This window comes from Zalophus californianus, chromosome 16 (assembly GCF_009762305.2).
Source record: "Zalophus californianus isolate mZalCal1 chromosome 16, mZalCal1.pri.v2, whole genome shotgun sequence".
In the NCBI taxonomy this organism is placed as follows: domain Eukaryota; kingdom Metazoa; phylum Chordata; class Mammalia; order Carnivora; family Otariidae; genus Zalophus; species Zalophus californianus.
In genome coordinates, this window is record NC_045610.1 from 15,988,406 (window position 1) to 16,005,452 (window position 17,047).

The window sequence follows — 17,047 nt, forward strand, 5'->3', positions numbered from 1 at the left end:
ATCGTCAAAGTGACATTGCTCAGTAAGAGAGACAGAGCCAAGTACACATCTGATACCAAGTGGGATAAACTGAGTTCTAAACAGAAACACACATTATGTGTTATGAAAGGTACAAAAGAATGTGTGGGTGATGGATTCTCGTTGGATGGGGGTAGGGAATCTGCGAAGACTATGGATTTGTGTTGGGTATTATGGGATTAGCAGACTTTTAACAGAAAACAGGGATAGGAATGTTACTGTCTGAGGATTATAGCATATGGGCAAACCAAACACATCTTCCCACGATACAACAAAGGGCATTTATATGTTAACTCAAATCTGGAGGTTTTAAGCCAATGTTAAGCAACTCTCCCAGATATGTCTACTTTCCCTATTACTAAGGTTAATGAAGTTTAAATAAAAGGATACTAATAAAAGCAACAGTTACACACACAAGGAAGGTCAAATTATTAGATCTAAATTTTTTATTAGAGTTGGGCTTTTAAATTAAATGTATAATATATGACTTCCCTTAAGAGGCATTAAAAAAAAAAGAGGCATTTAAGAAGACAGTACCAAGTTCAAACCAATGTGTTTGGGTGCTAATGCAGCCTGGTCTGATAGTCTGGTGGGAAGGAACATCTGGAGCATCCGGAGCAAGGAACAAGGAAACTGCTCTTCTAGCCTCCCACTGGCTGGCTCATATCTCTGATCACTACTCGCAGGAGGACAGACTAGGGTTTGCTGGAGCTCACAGAATGCCCGGAGAGACCAGGAAGGGTCTGACCCTGTCCTCCCAGCTTCAGATGATGCATCTAAATTTCTATGAAGATGTTCTTTCTCTGTCTACATATGAGACACTACTGAAGCTGGGGCAGGGGGAATTCTCAGCTGTGTTAGAATCTTGCTAGTAAAAGAGGCGTTTGGATTGCTTCTTGTGGTAAATAACCAGCTCTTCCTTTTAATACTACTTCTAATGTCCTCATGCATCATTCCCTACAGCTCCTCTATAAACCAAACAGGATGCTACAGTCTTTGAAAAAGTGGGTTGAAAAAAAAGTGGGATGAATGATAAATCAAGACTTTCTTTATTTCTTGCTTGCTTGCTTTCTTGCTTTCTCTCTCTCTTTTTTAAAGCCCTATTTCTATACAGAACATCCAACGTACTGCAACTAAGCCCAACACAAGCAGGAAAACCTGCCAAGGCAGGGGCTATAGGGAGAGATTATGGTCCTGAATGACCTTGCTGGCCTTAATGGCAGAGATCTACCACATTTAAACGAGCCGTATTCTTGGAATCATTCTCCACATGCTACCTGGGTCCTTTCCACACTCACTTGCAAACTCACTTCCAACTTTCAGGTGTTTGTTACATTTTGAACACCAGAGGGCACAAAGCCAAATGGTAACTAAACACTTGAGACCAATTTGCAGAAAAGTGGGGCAGAATAGCGAGCCTTCCCTGGCTGAGGAGTAAAATACCTATGATGCCATGTTCTTTACATGGCACGTTCATTTCCTGTGGACCCCAAAGAGAAAGCTGACGCTGCTTACTCGAGGGAATCCACGCCACCTGCTAACATGTGCAGGTGGTTCAGCGTTGTGATTGAGGTGGTCAGGTGGCGTTTGGCATGATCTAGCTGCTTAATATCGCGGGTGATTTCTTTAACCTAAGTAGTGAAAAACCACAGGAGAAAAAGGAAGGTTAAGAAAGATGTAAATCCATTTGCAAGTAGCTCCACAAGAAAATAAGGCAAATGAAGCAAGGAAAAAACCCTCAGGTTAGCTCCAGGAGAAAACACATACATTCTCATCACATATAAAATCAAAATACCTTCCAATCAGTCCATTTAAATTTCATTTGGCATTTCTTCAGAAGGCTTTACCCAGGGGTACAAAATCTTCAACTGTGAGAACAAAATGAACTTTATTTTTCACCCCAAATGGAGTAATCCAAATAGCAATTTAGTATGGAGCTTACAGGGTCCAGGAGCCAAGTTTGGCACATCTCCTCTTGAACAAGGTCAGAAAAGTATGCCTTCTGATGGGGGGCTACTAGGTTCGACACAAAATGGACAGTATTAGTCAGCTAATTCTGTTGAATCGATCTTTATTCATGGAACTAGGGTTTACTGCCCGATCCCCAGCAAGGAAAGACTTGCTCTCAAATCTCAAGAAGACTAAAATAACATAACATATGCCTAACATGTACTGTCACAGAGGAGATGTGAAGTTGTCAGGAGCAAGAAGATAATGGGGGAAGTAAAATTCAGACAGTGTTGACCCAGTAGATCCAAGAGAAATAAACTCTGTACCTGGAATACAAGTATATTTCAGTCACTAGAAAAGCGCATTCAGTAATGAAGTGGGAACAATTCTCCAACTTTACTAACATTTAGGTAGAATGTTCCACTGAACTGCCTGAGTTTATGTTGACCAAGAAACTTTCTGAAGAGCAATTTGGTTTCCTGGGTTCTCTGATGCCTGGAAGGAAGAGAGTGCCCTGGACACTAGGCACAAATATTCTAGTCACTGGAAAGACCTATCTCCCATTAAAAGTGAAAAACTTGGTGGTGAGTTAAGTTCACATGATCTGATTTTTCAGAGTTTGATCACCCCGGGTGAACCCATAAAGTAAAGATTATGACCCTCACAGCTTCGTTCCACACCCACAAGCCTGCTAAGCTGACCTGGATCCTGGCAGTAAAAGTCTCTCTCACGGGGAATTCCCCATTGAGCCCACACTCCCTGTAATTCTCAGGCCATCAAAATCTTTATTTCTATTCCCTGGGGGTGGGGGTAGGGGGGGTGGGAATAGGTTAAGAACTTCTTCACGGAGTAACTGAGCTTAGGGAAAAACAAGAACAGGTGTGGTGCAGTGAACTAGTACAGGAGTTTGGTCCTAGAATCTGATAACCCACTTCCAACACTGAAATCATCACCCTCTTCTCTACAGAAAAATCCCTGCACCTCTTCTGAGCTTCCTTAGCTCCAGCGCTAACATCAGGAGCCTTAACTATTGCATGAAAAGTCACAGCCATCTGTGACTCTACTCATTCCTACATTATTAGTTAGCCACTAAATCCTGAATGTTCTTCCTGTGCCTCATCACAAAAACTGTCCCTTTCTTCTCATCCTTCAGGCCCTCCCTGGAGCTCTGCACCAGAAGTGACTGGTCTCTCCATTCCCAGTACCTCCCATCCCCCCATCACATATCCTGTGCTTCCCTAGACAAATCGAGCTCAGGCAAAGGATTCTCAGGTCAAAGTCACAGAGATCATTATACAAATAGGATACCCGTAGTTAATGTACCTTAACTGTTAGCCAGGGACAGCCAAAAAACGACAGGACATGACATGGCAGGTTTTGGAGTTAGGCAGCTCTAGGGTTGAATCTCAGCTCTTCCACTCACCAACTCTGTCCTAGAATTGGGAACTCCTTGGCCTCACTGAGGCTCAGTTTCCTCATCTGTAAGATGAGTCATCATAGAGGCACCTCGGTGGCTCAGTCAGTTAAAGCACCTGCCTTCGGCTCAGGTCGTGATCCCAGGGTCCTGTGATCGAGCCCTGCATTGGCCTCCCTGCTCAGCGGGGAGACTGTTTCTCCCTCTCCCTCTGCCCCTCCCGCCCTGCTCATGGTCTTTCTCTCAAATAAATAAATCTTTTTTAAATGACTTTATTTATTTGAGAGAAAGAGAGAAAGCATGAGCAGGGGGAGGGGGAGGGAGAAGCAGGTGTGAGAGCTAAATTAGATTACTTATATAAAAGGATATCTATGGCACAGTATTTGGCACATTGGAGGAGCACAACAATTATCAGTTCTCTCTTCAGTCCTACCTCTTCTTCCCTTTAGCAAAGCGCTAGCCAGGAGAGCAAACTGCTTTAAAATAAAACATCTCCTAACTTTCATGATTCGACGGCCTATGGATGGTGCTGAGGCAGTGCATCCTTGGGGAAAGAACCACAAATCCAAATCCCTCTCTGATGACATACAGCCTCCTCTCAAAGACTATTTAATTCTGTGACAAAGCACAGATATTAGTATTTTTCTTCTGATGAAAGGGTTCTGTTCCTCTGACCCCTCATTTGGCAGTGAAGGCCCATAACGCTGCCTGCTTGGAAAGAAGAACAGGAAGCGCTAACGGTAAGGACAGCGACGACCGAATCTGACTCAGGGGCTGTGGCTGTCACACACGATCTCATTTAGTCCCCACAATTCTATGATGTACCCAGACTATTATCTCCATTCTACAGTGATGAAACCAAGGCACAGATGGGTTCAATAACTTGCCACAGTTAGTAAGTAGAGGGGCTGGATCCCAACGCAGGCAGCCTGCCTGCAGAGGTCATGCTCTCCACTATTCAGTCAAGCTGCCCGTCCCCCTCCACTCCATATCCTTCCCTATTGTGCCAAATGGCCACTGAAGAGAGCTGCAGCATACACAGAAACGTGACATCAGCTCTGTTCCTGTAGTGAATCAGAAGAGGATATAGGGCGAGAAGACGGTAAGGATTTGGGAGTTTTTGTAACCAAAAGTAGGGGGGAAAATGACATTAGTAATGACTTCAGTCACAAGCCTAGTACTATGCTCAGTGCCCCTCATACATTTAATTCTTCAACAATCCTTTAAGGCAGGTGTGATTGTTCTTATCTTACAGTTGAAGAAACTGGAATTCAGAGACAATTCAGAGACATGACATTACGTGGTCAGAATGTGAACACAGGAGCTAACGTTTTATAGTGAATCCCCCCTCCCCCCATGGAGTAGGAGTGGGGAAGGCTGGATTCTTGGTGAGCAGGGAGGCCTCCTGAGTACATCACCAGGGAACACAAATCTGTCAAGGGGGAACTTAATCAAAACCATAAGCACGTATCGTGGCAGGAGACGTCCTCCCTCCCAGATCCTGTACCAGTTTTCACGCTATACCAAGTTACATATCATATATCTTAACTGAGAAATACATGATATATACAAATGCCAGAGAAAGGAATCCAAAATGACTAGAAAACTATTTTTGGGAAAGAAGAAGGAAACTTTTCCTATTTAAAAACAGGGCTGCAAATGTAGGGCAGCAGGGATGGTGAGTCACGGCATGTCTAGCAGCTCCTCTTGAATCGATCTGGAATGTTCTCAACAGGGCTTGCTTTAGAGATGTGGGTGCTGTGGTTGGCAGCGAGTGGGAGAAAAAGCCCAGTAATTAGTATGACTGGACAAGAACCTAACTTCCTCTTCAAGTGCAAAAAAGTTAGGAAGAAACCTAAACTCACCATTTGCTCTGATTTTTCTGCTTTGTCTTTGATATCTTTGATTTTGCCAAAGAGTTGCTGAATAGCTTTCTGGGCCTCTTCAAGTGCCTAGAATAAGAGAAAGACATGACAAACAAGCAACACAAGACAGCACCAGTCACTACACTATAATCGAGTCTAGTTTCGGAAGTAAACTACCATAAAGCTCTCTTGATTCATTGTACTTATGTAGACAATTTTACTGCGCCAAAGTAGACGACAGACTCTAGGATTTGGATACAGGCAAATAAACAGGATTCTTGCCAACCTGAATCATAAAGTTTTAATTTAAAAACGATCTCCCTCCATCTCCGGGATTACATGTTTTAAAAAAAATTTTCATTTTATTATTTATTAAATTCAATTAATTAACATATAGTGTATTATTAGTTTCAGCTGTACAGTTCAGTGATTCATCAGTTGCATATAACACCCAGTGCTCATTACATCACGTGCCCTCCTTAATGCCCATCACCCAGTGACGCCCATCTCCCCACCTCCCGCCCCTCCAGCAACCCTCAGTTTATTTCTTATAGTTAAGAGTGTCTTATGGTTTGTCTCCCTCTCTGATTTCATCTTATTTTATTCTTCCCTCCCTTAGAGATTACTACATGTTACTGATAACATATAAACAAGACATGCACATTTGTGCCTTTTTGTTTGTATGTACATGCACACATCCATAATAACCGTCAAAACTTGTAGAGAGACACAGATGGCTATAAGTTGGGAGAAACTCTGAATTTAGAAAGTTCTAGAAGGGTGTACTTTCAACAAAATGAACTGTACATGGGGATTCCAGGACTGTCGCAAACCTTAAAGACATTTCTAGTACCCCGTTTGGAAACCTAGGACATGAAGTTAGAAAGGGACACTTAAAGCTAACAGTGAGCCAAATGTTTCTACTGAAAAACCTAGAAGATGGATGCCACACAAGAAAAGTATGATAAGCCACGATCGCTTCTGTGAGTAGGAGAAGCGATATTTTGGGAGCTGTCAGGGTGCTAAAACCACACATGTGCAAGACATATGTACTTAGAAAAGATGCAGCAGCCAGAAGAAGAACTCATTCTGCATTTCATCAAACACACTTTATTGATGTTGGATTGAAGAGTGGTTTGTCCTACCCGGGCCTCACAAGCCCTCTCTGAAGGCAATGATAAGGCCAGTGTAAGCCTAGAGCTGTGTGTGGCCCTCTCAGCCTGCACAGGGAAACAGCCAGCCTCCCTGAGAGCTTCCCACAGAGGGAAGAGGAAAGCAGAGCCGAGACGAAGGGAGAAGGACAGAAGCCCTGACAGAATGATTTGGACTTCTGTGTTCAGCTATACCCAATGAAAATGCCTCTAGATCCTGAACTCAACTCATACGTCTTTTGTACTTTAAAAACATCCCCAAAAAGCAAACTCGGGCTAGCTTCCTCTGCAGCAAATTCCTTCCTTGCTGGAGGCAGGGCTTGTGTCTTCCTTTCCTTCATAGGTTTCCCGGGCTGTCCACTTCTTCTGATACTGGGAATCCTTGCTGCTTTTGGAGTTCCTTGCCCTGTGTGTTGCTCAATCGCAAACAGGAGTTTCACACGCTGAGCTGTTGCACGTGATTGTGTTACGGCCTCTAAAATGCATGTCCAGGGGCGCCTGGGTGGTTCAGTCATTAAGCGTCTGCCTTCGGCTCAGGTCATGATCCCAGAGTCCTGGGATCGAGCCCCGCATCGGGCTCCCTGCTCCACGGGAAGTCTGCTTCTCCCTCTCCCACTCTCCCTGCTTATGTTCCCCCTCTCGCTGGGTCTCTCTGTCAAAATAAATAAATTAGATCTCTAAAATAAATAAATAAAATAAAATAAAATAAAATGCATGTCCAGAAGGTCCTCTGAGAAGCCATTCCTTGAGCCCATTGTGGCCAAGTCTGAGGGTACACTATTCCGGGTGCGGCTTGCACCCCCTCCTTGGGCAGGCCAGGTCAGTGTGTGTTTTCTCTGCTGGATCGCTTCATTTGTATCTACAAAGGTTTGTGAGCAAAGGAGCTTTTATACTTGTGATTTCTGCCACCTGGGCACAGGATTTTAATCACCAGAAAGTCTGGTCTTTGAACAACAGCTGGCATTGCTATCAGATCCAAAAATTCCTAACTTGGGAAATGTTACCGAAAAAGCAGGAAACGATCGAAAGACAAGATGGAATGGAAATGGGTCGCAATGAGCAGCTCCTCTCAATCCCATTCTGCCCCAAGAGGATGCCTCACTCGGCAACCTTCCCTCCTGGTTTCTTGCCATCCTGCTCTCTCATTGTAGGATTCAGCCCCCCGAATCAGCTGTGGTGGTGTGAGGAAGCCCTGTATTTTCCAGCCAGCAGGCAGCAGTGAGGCCCGCCTCTGCTGTCTCACTCTGTGTGCACGCTCTCTGGGTATCCGCTCCCTCATTTGCAAAGTGATGATGATGGCACCTACTTCCATCGTTCTGGGAAAGATTCAATGACATGACAGGTGTAAAAAACTGCACAAGTATTAGGTTTATTTCCAGGGTTGAGGACCATCCAAGCAAACGCATGCCTGCATCTCTGCATAGACACACAGAGACATGCATATATAATGTCCCCTTTACCATACCTTTCCCTCTCAGCATGACCACGAGGCCTGCCCACTCTCTGATGCTTCCTACCCTAAACCACTCCCTGAGTGAACCCTCGTCCACTCATTCCACCTCCCTGTCCCCCCAAGAATTCTCTTCTTCATTTCTAATATTCACCTCCTCAAAACCAGCATACAAGCTAGATTCTCTTGAGCGCTGCTTACTACCATCCCACCCAACTTCAGAATTTCCTAAGATTATGACAAACCAAGTTCCAACAAAATCTTTGAAAAGGATAAGAAGGAATAAAATATCAAATGTCCATTTACAACCAAAGGAGTGAAATTTCAAAATAAAACGTTCAACACAGCTACTGACAGTGTGCAAACCTTTGTTGTCTCCCATGGCCTAGTTCAAATGCCACTTCTTCCCCTTCCTTCCCAATACCCTCTCCTATAAACACGCGGCACACAGTGGAATTAATTCATTCATCATCTGGGTGCCTCTGATCCTTTATGCATACTTAACATTTATAATAATTTTTTTGTGAATGTGTCTTTTGGTTGGACCATGACATTCCTAAAAGGCACGGACCGTATCTCATTCATTGTGATTTACTGGCACCGAAGGCAGCGCCTAGAATAATACAGTAGGTGCTCAATACATGTTTATTAAGTTGAATTTTAAAATCAATCACAGTACACACACACCCGCTCCATCTTTACTCTCAGGATAGTCAGGCAACAAACACATTAGCCACAGTAGTTATGGCTGTGCCAGCATTTCAACTGAAGGCCTTCTTTCAAGCAACATAATTCAGTTTTGCAATCCTCCCATACTGAAAAATATACCGGGTTAATTAACCTAAGAAATGAGACAGGAAAATGTTTTAACTTGCCATGCTATCAAATTTTGTAAAACTGTAGCTAGAATAGTAAATTACTCATACACACACACACACACACATATACTTCACAAATATGTGTATATATGTATATATAAAATTGCATCTACCTCAGAACCCTCCATATATTCCTCTCCTTTCCATTTAAGAAAGGCATTTTTCTTTTTTTTTAAGATTTTATTTCTTTGACAGAGGGAGAGACAGCCAGAGAGGGAACACAAGCAGGGGGAGTGGGAGAGAGAGAAGCAGGCTCCCCGCTGAGCAGGGAGCCCGATGTGGGGCTCGATCCCAGGACCCTGGGATCCAGACCTAAGCTGAAGGCAGATGCCTAACGACTGAACCACGCAGGCGCCCCAAGAAAGGCATTTTTCTATGATTGTCTTTGAATAAACTATATTTTTAGATTATTTCAGATATCTGTAAATACTAGATTACAATTTTTCCTTCTGAAATAATTGCTAAATCATTGTCTTTTGGCCATGCTGCTCAGGAACTAAAACAAATTTTAATATCCACTTTACTCAATCAACAAACACCATACTAGAGATGCAGGGATAAAAAATGTAATTCCTGCTCTCAAGGAGTTTATCCCTAATAAGGCAAATAGAATAATAAACAGTAAAAACATTGAGACATGATAATGATATGTTCAGAATGTTGTGGGAGCCCAGAGAGCCCACTGCCAACACTGGCTTCGTTTGTTCGTTTGGTAGGAAGAGAGAAAGAGAAGGAAGGAAAGCCCACAAATTCATCCTAAAGAAGATCACAACTTTACACGCTACCATTTAGGCCAGAATGTTTTACAATAATAGCAGTACGAGTAGTGAGTACCTTAAAAATGCTATTTTTCAAATCTATATTCTATCACAAATTCTCACTTTCCAGCCGCGCAGACCCTCGCTGTCTTCACTGTCACTGACTGAAGACAACCTGTATCTGAATTGTTACTCTGAATTCCTGTGGCAGTTATAGTCCCAACTGCATTAGTCAGCATTTCATTAATTCATTTCTTCTATCATTCAACAAATATTTATTTATTTTTAAAAGATTTTTTTAAAAGATTTTATTTATTTGACAGAGAGATAGAGAGAGTACAAGTAGGCAGAGAGGCAGGCAGAGGGAGAGGGAGAAGCAGGCTCCCCGCTGAGCAGGGAGCCCGATGCGGGGCTCAATCCCAGGACCCTTAGATCATGACCTGAACCGAAGGCAGCCGCTTAACCGATTGAGCCACCCAGGTTCCCCTTAAAAGATTTTATTTGAGAGAGAGAGAGCACAAGCAGGGGGAGGAGCAGAGGGAGAGGGAGAAGCAGAATCCCCGTTGCGCAAGGAGCCGATGTAGGGCTCGATCCCAGGACTCTGGGACCATGACCTGAGCCAAAGGCAGATGCTGAACCGCCTCAGCCACCCAGGTGCCCCATCAATAAATATTTATTGAACATCTTCCATGTACCAGATATTCCTCTAAGCACTGAAAACCCAATGGCAGATGAGACAGACATGGTCCTTCTCCCTGTCCTCAAGGAACTTACTTCGAGAAGTGGCAGGTGGGGAGAGATACTGGAAAGACAACTAACTAAAGAAAGAAAGTAGAAAATTTCAGAGAGGGACAGATGTGTTGGAGGAATTAAGCAGGGTGGTGGGAGAAAGGGAGATGGTGGTCATAGAAGAAAGAACATATGAACTGGGACCTGCAGGATGAGGAAGAGTCAGGATTTTTAGATCTGGAGTAAGAGAATTCCAAGTAGAGAGAATAGCAAATAAAAGATCCTGATGCAGAAAAAGACCTCGGTGTTTTGAAGGACCAAAAGTAAGGCAGTGGATGGCAGGTTATTGGAGTGGGAAGTGCTAATAATTTGGAGAAGCAGGCAGGCGCTGGAGCCTGGGGGGGCCTCAAAGGCCTGGTGAAATCACGGGGTTTTGTTCAAAGTGCAAAGGGAAGCCACTGAAGGATTTTAAACAAGGGACTGGCAAATGGTTTGCATGTGTAAAAGACTGCCCTGGTGGCTATGCGGCGGGGGCCATACAGACTCAGGAATGAAAGAACAGACTGCTGGGAAGGGCTGCAGTGCTCTAGGTGAGAAACAGGGCAGTTCTAGAGCAGGCTGCCAGTGGTGCTGGGAAGAAGTGGAGTGACTGGGATTTCTAGAAAGATCTGAAGTCCCTGCGGGACTCCTTGAGGACTAGATGCGGATAATGAGGGAAAGGAAAGAATCAAGGATTACTCCTCTGGGTGTGAGCACAGCATGTAGTCTGCCCGTCCCCCCCCCCTTTGCTCCTACCACCTGCCTGTGCACGTGCGCTTTCTCTCAAATAAATAAATAAAATCTTTTTTAAAAATGTATGTAAATTAGGATAGAGAATGCCACTGAATTTGACAACAGGGACGTTGCTGACGACCTTGACAAGAGCAGGTGCAGTGGAGTGAGGGGATGGAAGTGGAGACGAGTACAGAGCAGGGGCCAGAATACAAAATATTTACTATCGGCTCTTAGCAGGAAAGGTCTGTTGACCCCTGGGGTAGATTATTGTTTCAAAAAGTGTTTGCTAGGAGAAGACAAGAAAAACGGGGCAACAAATGGAATGGAGGGAAGACATTTTGAAGATGAGCGATGCTTCCACGGGCCAAGTGTGGGAATGATTCAACAGAAGAGAAGTTGATTCGGGAGGTTGGGGGGAGGTGGTAATGGGACAATCAGAGACTAACTTTTTTACAATGTTCTTAGATTATTTAGTGTATAAGTATTAGCTCTTGGGGCACCTGGGTGGCTCTGTCGGTTGGGCGTCCAACTCTTGGTTTTGGCTCAGGTCATGATCTCACGGTCGTGGGACTGAGCCCCGAGTCAGGCTCTGCACTGAGCTGAGTGTGGAGCCTGCTTGGGATTCTCTCTCTCTTTTCCCTCTGCCCCTTCCTCCCCACTCACGTGCTCTCTCTCTCTCTCTCTCTCTCAAATATATTAGCTCTCAAACAGGGCTGTAAATGTCCTTTAGAGTGTAGACCAAGGACACGGCTGGCATTCTTATATCCCCTATAGGTTCAGGCAATCACTCATGATGGTTGCCAGACGGACAGGTCCAGTTTATGATTACTGTCTCGGTATCATCATTAATAGCTCCTTCTCACTCTGAAAAGTGACTCGGGTGATTGATCATCTATATGGTCACATCACCTACAGAGTCTAACCAAAGCTAAAGCACAGCTGGAACTTGACAAAAACTTGCCAACTGACTAAAACTGTCACGGGGCACTTCTCAGAAGAGCAGCCGTGCTGAGACTGCTACTCTGAGCAAGGGGTGCTGACTGACACCCCTGCCTTTCCCTAACCTCAGACACACCTACCAGCAGTGGTTCAAAAACACAGTGCCACGCTTTCTGTAACTGTTATCTATTTGGCAAATATGGAGTCTCATGCCCATGATGCTGCAAGGGGTCAATAAATTCTAAACCCTTCGGAGTCTTCTAAAAGATGGCAGGTCATGGTATAAAAAAGCACTACCTGAAAGGCAACCGCCCACCAGAAAGGACTAACTTTTGGGGGCACAGCTTGCACAGGATTCTGTGATATTATTGATCATGTCATGCACAGTGATGCTCTAATGGGATTATAAGAACCATCTTCTAGCCAAGCACCCTAAGACACATGACATTCAGTTCAGAAAGGCAAAAAGGACCAAGTTCTACACTTAGATATAAGGTCTGAAGACGTGTGCACGATCCCTACTCAGAGAGTTTCTACCTGAAGTTGTTCTTCTCAATATGTCATCCTACCAGAACTGTCTCTGCTGAAGGTACCACATTTTTCTTCCAGCAAACAAATAAGACTCACACAATCTTACATTTCAGTCTTAAAGAAAGATAAACTGTTTGCCAGATTTTTTTTTTCCCCCGACTGGAATACTTTTGCTTGTTGTAACAATGTACGAAGTTGAGGAAATTTAATACGATTCATTTTCCAGAGTCAACAGGGTTCTTCTGAAGCTCATCCCATTAAGCAGAGCCATTCTCAACACACACCCTAATGTTTGATATCTAATCTCTCATAATCAATCACACAGGAAGAAGAGTGCTTTGACATTTGGAAGAATCATTAAAGACTTACAAAAGGTGAAGATTTTATTTTTAGGTAATACTAAAATACTTTTACTACCTGGCTAATCAGAAAATGTGCTGAAAGAAAGATTCTGGCACTGTCACTAGATACTCTTTAAAATAAAATGTGGCTACTTTCCCATTCCAAGCTGTATGTGGATTAAAAACAGAACTAATCACCCAAAAAATGTCTGTTTTCAGTCTACCCTTACCGGAATTTCTAAACTGAGCACAGGAGCGTGGCTACAGCCTGCATTCGAGGGTGTTATTAAGCAGCAGTTACTACAGCGGTCCTCTTTAGAGACTCTAATTCTACCACGGGGAGAGGCAAAGCATCCCACTGAGCTAGCTTAGAAGACTGAGCAGAACCAGTTAGGCTATCTCTGTATTTTTGTGCATCATTAACTGTAACCATTACTCTTCATTTTCCTTGCCTCCCGAAGTAGACCCTGATCAGACTACCGAAGCCATGTTAGGTCATGTGCACAGAAGATAAGCAGCATGGAACCTGGCACCACAGACTCCACTGCTTTTTTCTTTCATCTTTTACATTTTTTTTTCCAGAACTGTCGTTTGCCACTTGTGTAGACAGAGGAGATCTGAGCCAATGGAAATGCCTTGAGAAATTAATATCCCCTTTGGCTCGTAGATGCATGTAATTTTGTAGTTGCTCTATTAGAGAATTGTATCGCTTTTATCCTGAGTCCACAGGCAGCCTCTAAGAGATCTGAAACTGAGATCCCATTTGTCACCACTGCAGGAAGGAGGAAAAGGTTAATCATTTTCAGAAGAACTGGTATGGCTTTATGTTCCTTGAAAAAATACGGTGCTAATATTCAAGATTTCTGGGAAGAAAGCTGTATTTTCCCACTATTCTGCTATCATTCCTGTGGCCCAACTTTACATTTGTCTGCCAGTTCCTTTCCTATTGTTTGGAAAAGCAATGCATCATATTAGTAAAAAGCAAGGGTTTTTGAACCAGCAGACTGGGATTTGAGTGTCGGCCTTGCCACTTACTGTGATCTCTATCAAGCCACTTTCCTTCTAGGAGGCACAAGCTCACCATTTCTAGAACAGGAGCTCCTACCTCAAAGACATTTGGTTAGGAAGGAACACAGGGCTTATTTGTGAACACCTTTGGAACTGCTTACCCAGTTCCTTCCTTCTGGGAATCTTCCTCTCATCGTGTTCTTATAGAGAGTGTGCTGTCTCAGAAGCAGGCCTGGTTCAAGGTGGGCCAAATAGTTTTCTTGTGACTTTCTAGAATAAATTGGCAAAGAGTGTTCACCTCTCTCTGGTGGGAGCCCCAAGATAAGAAGCTAAGTTAGAGAGCAGCAAGGTTCCCCAGTAAGGGAAGGAGGCTGGTCTCCAGGTACGGATGATGAAGCCAACACATGCACAGAGACAGACACAGAAAAATTCTGAGTATTCCAATCCCGGGCTTGAATTGTTTGACAAGCTCAGTTGAGACACTACTCTTCCACGGTCTGACTTCAACTTCTTCAAAACAAGACACAAGTGCCTTTCAAATAGTCCTCCTTTTGGCCTAAGCCCACTTGAACTGGGATTTTGTCTTCCGCACCTGAAAGTCCTGACAGAGGCCTCAGCACATAAAAGGGGCTCACTAAATGGCCATTATTAATATTATTCCCAGATCTCCCAGATGCAGTATGATATTTCAAATGTGACTATCCCTTCAATAGCCAAAATTGTCGACCCATCCTTTAGAGTTTGCAAGAAAGCTGGTTAAGTTCAACACCTGCAGGCATATGCAGAAGAATGGCTCATGGATCAGGGAAACTTTTGAACTATGTACCTTTGAACTATGTTGAAAATGAGACATTCTCCAGGAAAAAAAAAGTTTCAATCTTTTGTTCACTTCCTCAATAAAAAGTAAGCCTATTATATGTACTATGCTAGATACTGAGAAGAAAAGAGCACTAGATGGGGACCCGTCTCTAAAGAGCTTTTAAACATGTAAGAAATAGAAATAACTGTAAGATAATGACACAAAGAGGGTATGAGTAAAGAATGCCAGAATCATTTGGAAAGCAAGGAACATCTACCGGAGGTAGACAGCCGGGGATAAGTAGCCTTTATTTATGGAATGTCCCTTGTTTTGATACTGCCTGCTACCCTTGGCATCGCCAAGAGCCGTTGCTATGGAAACAGGGCATCCGCAGCTGGAGGAGAGGTGCTTGAAGAAGCCACAGCAATAATAACAATGCAGCCCAGTCCCGACAACGGCGCCAAACAGTGGCAGAGGCTACAGGAGTCTCATGGCTATGGATGGCTGCAGGTGCACAGTTTCCTGTATCCTAGAACATACCAGGTACCTTCCAGGTCTGGCAGAAATTGTCAAATGGCAGATGGACACCCATGAGATGAGATGAGAATCACCAGTATTAACACTAACTCCTCCACTGCCCATTCAGAAACCTTAAGTATAAAGGGGTTTTGTTTAAAGCACAGATTTCTTTCCAAGTTTGTGAACCAAAAGAATGTAAAAGGCAAAAGGAGTAACTCTCACCTTATTTGTTAAAATGCTCCGTTCCACCTAAGTCACTTTTATTTATGATTTCTGCAAACCACATCCACTGAAAACATGAACCAAAGAGTTCATTTTTATTGTTTTTAGGAGACAAGCCAGAAGTTAAAATCACAAGATGAGAATGGGATACAAATTGAGCGGTGCCCAAACAAGACTAAATATTGACATTTTAAAGTTCTGCTTATATCTGTTATCACTGTAACTTAAAATACGTTAGCCTTGAAATAGCTGGGAGTGGCGAATGCATTTGAGCACAGCTCCCTCTGCAGAAATGTAACCCTGGGGGATGAGCACATTGAAAGCAACAACCCCAAATGGCAACGAGAAGGAAGTGTTTAAACAAATGTCTCAGCCAAATAAAAGGTACAGAAATTCAATATTTTTGGAGATGGGACACGCTTCAAGGAACCATTTGTCCAAGTTTAACAAAGGACTGCTTCCCACAAACAGCTCGGACTTCCTGGTTGCCAAGTTAAATTTGAATCCCCCATATTTTACTGCTACTCCTTATTTTAGTCACTTAGAAACTTTCACCTAGATCATGAGTCTTCACAAAGAAGAAAACAACCTTTTGTGCTGACATCTGGATGGTCCTTCAGCTGATTTCTGGAGATACCTTCTGTACCAAATGCCCTTTAGGCCACAGGCTCCCCCCCTCACCCCTTGGGGCTTCATCTGAATGATCTTCTCTTCCTATTTCACTGAACTCTCTCCAATACCCCAGGCGTACACAGGCGACACAGCTCTCTCTGTTTATCCTTGAGCTCTTTTTTCAGCCTAGTTTCCTCATCATGCTGAGACGGACCCCGAGGGTTAACCAGGCCAAGTCACTGTCCTTGCTAGGATTCCTTAGTGAACAACTTAACCATTCAGGCTCTGAAGGAGGAAAAAGGTGGCTCCCAAATCTGCTTTTAAACTATGTCACTGTTTCAAAAGAGAATTTGGGATGGACAAGCACACAGCCTCCTGGGAATCAGAAAATCTGGATCTGTAATTCACTGAGTGTGATTTGGGGCAAGTCACGGAACCCATCTGAGCCTATTTCTTCATCTGAAAAATGGGGGAGAATAACACCTATATGGCTGATTCACACCTTTGTGAAGATCAAGTAATATGCGCAACAATATTTTGTAGAAGATAAACATATTTATGTTGTAGTAAAACATCAACATTATAGATACAGACAAATGACTCCAAACTTACCTTCTGTCAAAGCAACTCACATGTCTGCTTACAGTGAATCAATCGAGAAAGACTTTATTAGTCTTATGACAGTTCATTCTTAATTCTAGAGATGAGGGGTAACTACAGGGCTGACAAATGTATTGGAACCTGGGGTGCCTGGTGGCTCAGTCGGTTAAGCCTCTGCCTTCAGCTCAGGTCATGATTTCAGGGTCCTGGGCTCAAGGCCCACATCAGGCTCCCTGCTCAATGGGGAGTCTGCTTCTCCCTCTCCCTCTGCCCTTTCCCCTACTTGTTCTCTCTCTCCTGCCGCCAAATAAATAAGTAAAATCTTTAAAAAAAAATGTATTGGAACCTGACCACAAGATGCTATTCCAGTCACCAGAAATCTCCAAAGATCAGAATCTTCAAGTACTCAATGAAAAAAAAAGAGTGTTGCACTTGGCCTACCATAAATGGTATTACCGTATGGGTTGGCTATCTGTCCCTACTGTTCTT

General features: G+C 43.6%; 1 protein-coding gene across 3 annotated transcripts in view; it reads right to left on the reverse strand.

The window, feature by feature from the left end:
* The window catches only part of VPS53 (VPS53 subunit of GARP complex), a 139,225-nt gene that overhangs the window by 98,133 nt on the left and 24,045 nt on the right, over positions 1 to 17,047 (reverse strand). For all 3 annotated transcript variants that reach the window (XM_027625518.2, XM_027625519.1, XM_027625520.1), the window contains 2 exons: positions 5,248 to 5,334; positions 1,534 to 1,649 (listed from right to left, as the gene is read on the reverse strand). In XM_027625518.2, the coding sequence (XP_027481319.1) occupies positions 1,534 to 1,649; positions 5,248 to 5,334 (203 nt within the window). The remainder of the gene's footprint in view (positions 1 to 1,533; positions 1,650 to 5,247; positions 5,335 to 17,047) is intronic.